Raw genomic sequence first — 6,796 nt, 5'->3', positions numbered from 1 at the left:
TTGGTCGGTTCTAGGGGGCGTGGCCTGTTCAGTTTCGGTACCTGCCTGACTCACCGCTCGCTTCAGTTCCGCTTTTTGCAGCTCAAGAGTTCAAAGTTCCCATAGGTCCTTCCAGAAAGGTCACCAGAGCTTGCAAACAAAGCGAGCCGAACAACCGACATTTTGAAAGTTGTTGGGGACGCACTTACCTTATATAAAACAGCTAACGGACTGGAGGTAACGTTGGCGACTACAGAGTGAGGGGCGGTGACAAAGTCATCATGGCGGCTGCAAACGACAGAAGCTGGTCGGACGGATCAGAACAGGAAATGTAAGTTGTTTTTTAGTGCCTATCTGGACTAAATCTGAACTATAGATGACCTATACAGGTTAGTGATGCCCTAGCAGTACAGTACTCTTACGGGGGTGTATTTACATGCTGTTATACGATGTATAACGCATACAAAATTTAATACACCCCCACAAGAGTCGCCCATGGGCATGGCTATCGATCGTTGCCCACGATTTACAAGACTTAGTGTAACTAGTAATAAACGTTAAGGGGGGAACTATATGATGTGACTAGACTCGTTCCAGCAATCTACCATTTACTTTTATATTTACATTTACACCATGACTTGTTTGACGTTGATATTGACTTCACTGAGAACATGTCAAGAAAAAGTATCACAAGCTTACATACAAACTGCTGAGAATAACTCAAAACACGATGTACTGTGTATCTATATTTCTCCCAACAAATCGCATCAGAAGTGTGAATTTCAAAGTATTCTTTCTTCTACAGTCCTGGACAGTTCGGGTTGGAATTCTCCTCAGTGCTGGTCTCCAACATACCTCAATCCGTGACTCAGTGGGACCTGGAAAGTCACTTTGACAAGAAGACACACGGGAAAGATGACCCCCAAGTCAGAATGTTGTCAACACAAGCAATTGTGACCTTCAGAAGCCCTTCATGTAGGCAGACATTCTGTTAAAGACTATAATAAAATAATGATAAAATCTATTGAGGTCATCTGCAGAATTTCAGTATTTTGACGGAGTAAAAGAAGTCATCTAACAACCATGTAAATTTAACATTTGTTGCTTGTCATATATTTGTAGATGCTATGGAGGTTGCAAGGAAGGGACATACAAGCTGCAAAGGAACATACTTAACAGTAGAACCACACATTCAGGTAGGTGCGGCCATTTCTGCGTAACCACTAAATGCTTTGGAATTATCATTACCTTCACCAAGTACTGCAGCGTAACTTCTCGTCTTGATATGTTGTTTTCAGGATGAAACCCATTTTATCATAGTTACACTTGAAAACGGGACAAAGTTTGTGAGATATTGACAATGTTTGGGGTTTTGTACGATGGGTAAGTTCAATTTTCTAGATTTAGATACATGTATCACAGAAAGGTTTTCAATTATTAACATTTAAGTGTCCCAAACTTGTTCCAGGTGTTTTCTACAGTTACAGCTGTCATCCCAGCAAGGCTTGGTGACCATCTGCCAAACAGTTTCATAGACAGGCTCAAAAGAGAAGCAGGTGTCCAAGTTGATCGTTACTCTAGACAAAACAACACCCTAGAAATCACAGGAAGTTTCCATGAAATTGAGCAAGCCCAACAACTTTTAAGACAGAGATTTGCTACCATCATACATGAAGAATTGCATACTGGTTCTCAGTCTCAAGTTAGTATTCCATCAATCTTGAGTGGCAAGTACAAGCACACCGATTACCAACGTGCCGCAGCTTGTAGTGAAGTTGACACAGCTGAAGACCTTATAAAAAGTAAAGTAAGACACAGCAATGACAGAGAAACCACACAAAGCTATCAGACAAATGGGTTGTCTCCTGATCTTGCTGATGACTCTACAAATGGAAGGTCTCGTCAAATGACGAGGAAGATTGCAGGAAGGTCAAGTTCGTTAAGTAGAGTAGAGACTTCTTCACGAAGTGAAAATAGAGCAAGTCACTGGGACACAAAGGAGGGACCAGCAGACATCATAGGTAAAAGTCTGGACAATAGATCAAATGTACATGTATCATCACAATTCAAAAGGCCTCACACACAACCAGTTCTGTCCAGCAAGTCTCCAGGTGCTTCAAAACCTAAGTCCTCTGCAAAAGGAAAGTTGAAAACACCTTCGGTACTACCAAGCAGACCAACATTTCCTAGTACTCAAACAGGTGGCAGTATCACAGGTAGCACAAGTAAGTCTTCAAGAAGTAGGCTACAGGGGGGTGTTGGTGTTTCCACTTCCACCAAAAGAGCAAGCAAAAGAAGAACCCACTCAGTCCATCACTACAGAGGAGTGAAAGTCAGCGTAGTGCATGGAGATCTAACTGAAGAGATAGTTGATGTAATTGTGAGTTCGGCCGGTGGGGACATGAAGAACCACGGGGGAGTAGCAGGTGCTATATCAAGAGCCGGAGGTCCCAGCATCCAAGAGGACTGTGACAGGTACAGACGAAGACATGGTCCTTTGAATACTACAGGTTGCATGGTGACAGGCCCAGGTAGACTTCCATGTAGCCATGTTATCCATGTAGCAGGGCCAGTGTTTCAAAGCAGACACCCCTTCAAGACCGAAGAAGAATTGAAGGAAACCACTTTCAGAGTGCTGACATCAGCTGCAGTGGATCTGAAGGCCCAGTCCATAGCACTGCCTGCCATCAGTTCAGGTGAGATTAAGACTTGAATGTGTAATGTGACTTTCACATATTCAGACTTTATAAAGATGACTCCCTGTGTTGAAGTAGAGACAGTCACATGTCATCATGACCTATGTCATGTTATTTTCAGCCTGCATATGCCCTGTAGAGTGTTTTTTGAGCTCAATTGCATTAGAAGGTATGGATGTGTATAAGACACATCATGGATATATTGATTATTCAACCCCTTAACTATGAATGTAACTTACCACATAGATCTTGTAGTTTGTGGTGTTTTTTCCAAATTTTTTGTGGTGACCTCTCCCCAAATCAAGACTCAATGAATAGGCATTCATTAACAAGTGTCTTTCTATATATATAAATGCTAACTGTACTACAGAATTGTTTCAATTTAAAACACGGCAAATACCCCCTTTCCTTTCCACCGGTATATACCGTGAAATCAAGTCCCTGCAAAAATATGTCAATTTCCAGTAAATTCTTCTTATTTTGTTTGCAGGAACGTTCCGTGTCCCCAAGGACATGTGTGCAAGAGCAATGCTAGCTGGCATCATGGCTTTCGCCGAGACTCAGCGAGAGATTTGCAGTGGCCTTTGGGACATCAGAATTGTAGACAACGACTTTGGCACAGTGTTGGGATTTACATCCCATTGTGAGAAACTTTTAGATGAATCCGGTGACAGAGATTCTAAAAGAGGGTCCCGCCGTAGGAGCTCATCCATGAGTAGAGCAGATAGAAGGGACAAAACATCAAACTCTATAGCTAGTCATAAAGTGTCATCCAGTAACACCACAAATGTACCTGCAGCAAGTGGTGCAGCTGCATATGGGTCCTCCTACAATTCTGACAATCACCAGTCCCTCCCCAGTTTTCATAACAAAGCAGACTATTATTTCAGGGATGAAAATAGCTGGGATCAACAAAACACACGGGGTATGGAGTTCTCACAGCCGCATGACAAGTCTACAAAAAGTGATGGTCAACAGGACGAAGCCTGCCCGATCTGCATGAGCGACTTCACCGATCCAAAAACTCTCCCCTGCAAGCACAAATTCTGTGCCGCGTGCCTGGCAACTGCCCTGAAGCACGCTGCCAAATGCCCCATATGCGGCCTTGTGGTGGGGCGGTTGAGGGGTGACCAGCCAGACGGTAGGATGGAGTGCATAGTTGAAAAGTACAGCAGCCTGCCTGGCTACCCAGGCTGTGGAACCATCATCATTCACTACGACATCCCATCTGGAATACAAGGGGCAAGTTTATCATATGGATTATAACTTACTGTAAATCTGACATGTTTGCAGTTTTCACAGTGCACGTGATCTCTCCACTGCACTGTAACAGTTATAGAATGTTTCAACTTTGAACTTAAAAAACTGCAACACCCCTTTTCCCCTCCTATCTTAAAATCAAGTTTGTGCGAAAATAAATAGATTTACAGTATGCCGGGCTCTTAAGGGTCTTTGTGTGCAGAAATGTGTAGAATTTTATATTTCCTGTTTTATAAAGTAAAGAACTGCACATGCTTGACACTTTGGTTTAGAAATCCCACTTTGCTTTTCTCTCTCTTGTAACTTCTTTGCAAAAGTCTTTTTAAGTGCTCTAAGACTTAATTTTCTTTATACTTCATCAAAGCTAGCCTGGGTGTCATCCAGTTATATATAATACTTTGGCTCCTATACTTGGTTCCCTGAAAAAATCTTCAGGGAAGTGAGCATAGGAGCCCCGGTAGTAATCGAATGGCACGAGGTAACATCAAAACGTCACCGTGTATCTTAAAAAAAGTAAAGCAGGCATCTTCAATTGAGGTATCTTAAGTGACACAATTGAGTGTGTTTTATGGTAGCCAATTTAAAAACGATTATAATGTTTGACTGGACTTTTCTTCCTTCTGTAGCCAGAGCACCCTAACCCAGGACAACGTTTCCATGGCACATCCAGAAAAGCTTACCTTCCCTACAACTCCCAGGGGCAGGAGGTCCTTACGCTCCTTAAGGAGGCCTGGAAGAACAAGCTAGTCTTCACCATCGGGATGTCCGTCACCACAGGAAATAGCGATGCCGTCACCTGGAACGACATCCACCACAAGACAAACCGCAGTGGAGGTCCCACTAGGTCAGAAACTTCTAATCTCTCTATATAAGCAGATGTTACTTGTGGCTCATTCTCCACTTATGTTGCAGAAACAGGTGTAAAATCAAGACAATAGCATGTCCAGGTCAAAAGATAAGAAAAACTGAAGTTCTGCTGCATTTCTGCTGCAGTTCTGCTGCAGTACCAAGGTTACATACTAGGGGGCCCAAAATTAATCCTGACATTCATCTTTCCATCACCTACCCACATACCAAATGTCATCTTAATCCATTGAGAGTATCTTGAGTTATGCTCACTACAAAAATCCTGAAACACAGACACACATAGAATTAACAGGATACATCTGCTTGGAGAAGAATTAACCTTTATTGATGCAACAAAAGTACACTGATTTCTCATACGGTCAACTACAAACTACAGAATAGAAATAAAAAATGAATCTAAAATTCTACTTACTTAACAGTATAGGGTAACATGAACACATGTCATGTTACAAATATGACTGTCAGAGATTTCTGAACATCTTACACTTTCATTTTTAGGTCTTTCACTTTTTGTCTTGTACTTACATATGAGGCAAACTTATTTGACATACAACTTTATGGTAATAATTCCCTGATCCTTGTGCTTTGCAGATATGGCTACCCAGATCCCACCTACTTGGGCAGAGTGAAGGAAGAACTGGCAGCCAAGGGCATCACCCCAAGACCTTCAACTACTTAGAGAGTCACTCTCTATAAAACAGATTTAGACCAGCCTCTTGTGCAGACCATCTGCATGGCTGGCAGTTTTCTGTGACTTTTGTGGCTGATTTGCGCTGTTTTCTTATTGCTCATAACCATTGCCGTACCAATTAAGCTTAATGACCCTTTATTAAAGAACACGTCAATCAGAAAACTGCAAAAAAGCCACGGATATCAGTGGTTGCTATAGAAACATGAGCAATGTTTGAGTCCCCCTAACCAATATTTTTCAGTGAAGACAAGCCAAGAAGGAGAGGTGGCTTGTACTCTAGGTAGAGCTACTTACTCATTGTATGATAGCTAATGGAGGAAATGAAGTATCCATTGGTATCCAAGAGAAGAATGTGTGTGTAAGTTAAACTTGACAATGTATGATGAAGCCTTAATCTAGATTATGGGCCAGAGAAATTAATATAACACTGTATATATGTAGAAAATTTCCCTGAGTTCTCAGTAAGTCTTGATTATATTTCTTTTATCTCGAGTGCTTCCAATGAAGGTACATGTCATAATTGATAGCTTTGTTTGTTTGTTTGTTTGTTATTGAACTTTTAATTGAATATGACAGAAACTTCTCTTTTTCCTGGTGTTGATATTAGTAACTGATCAGAAACAAGGTGTTTTGACAGTGTTGGTCAGTATTTGTTTTGTAGACAGAGCATTGTCACACCAGTAGTTAAAAGTCCTGGATGAAGAGAAAGGAATTTGTTGTATATTCAAGAAGTTAAATTGTTTAAGTGGTGCCTTGTGCACATAGAATACCCTAGCACCTGTACAGTGTAAATGAGATTAGAAATGGATATAACATTACCAATATTCAACATTTGGTTTTCATGGCAACGATTTATTTAGAATAGATAGTAAATCTTTTGAAAGTGTTTGTCATGCCAATTCGAAATGATGTAACAAATTGACAAAATAAATGTTCTGATCAAATTCAAACGAACTGTTTGTTTTTGTTTATTCGACTATTACATCATTTGCTATTTGTGTGATTTGATACATCTTTGATTGTACAAAGTTCGTACAATACAAAGTTCAAAGGTTACTACTTGCACAAGTGAATCAGGCTGGATGTAAACGGTCAACATTTTTGTCAGACGCCAAATTTTGGGCGAACAAAATTTACTGGTCCAGATCTAGAAATTATCCACCCACCGAAACTCCGTAATTCATGTTCCGCTTTCACTTCCTCATTTTGGGACTGCATGACGTAAGGGGGAATTCCGCTACTTACATCTGATTGGTCATGTCAGATCACGTGGTTCAACTTCTGTCCAATGACACCGTAGTAA

At 41.1% G+C, this 6,796-nt stretch overlaps 1 protein-coding gene across 1 annotated transcript; it reads left to right on the top strand.

The window, feature by feature from the left end:
- The first annotated feature begins 44 nt into the window (after positions 1-44).
- LOC136436290 (uncharacterized) lies at positions 45-6,410 on the top strand. Its single transcript, XM_066430139.1, has 7 exons — positions 45-310; positions 785-954; positions 1,102-1,175; positions 1,448-2,675; positions 3,166-3,917; positions 4,562-4,779; positions 5,394-6,410. Exons 1-7 carry the CDS (start codon positions 261-263, stop codon positions 5,479-5,481), a joined length of 2,580 nt encoding a protein of 859 aa, XP_066286236.1. The 5' UTR covers positions 45-260; the 3' UTR covers positions 5,482-6,410.
- The last annotated feature ends 386 nt before the right edge of the window (positions 6,411-6,796 follow it).

This window comes from Branchiostoma lanceolatum, chromosome 6 (genome assembly GCF_035083965.1).
Source record: "Branchiostoma lanceolatum isolate klBraLanc5 chromosome 6, klBraLanc5.hap2, whole genome shotgun sequence".
Taxonomy (NCBI): Eukaryota; Metazoa; Chordata; class Leptocardii; order Amphioxiformes; family Branchiostomatidae; genus Branchiostoma; species Branchiostoma lanceolatum.
Note: the sequence above shows the minus strand (reverse complement) of the source record. Positions and strands in the feature narration are given on the sequence as shown.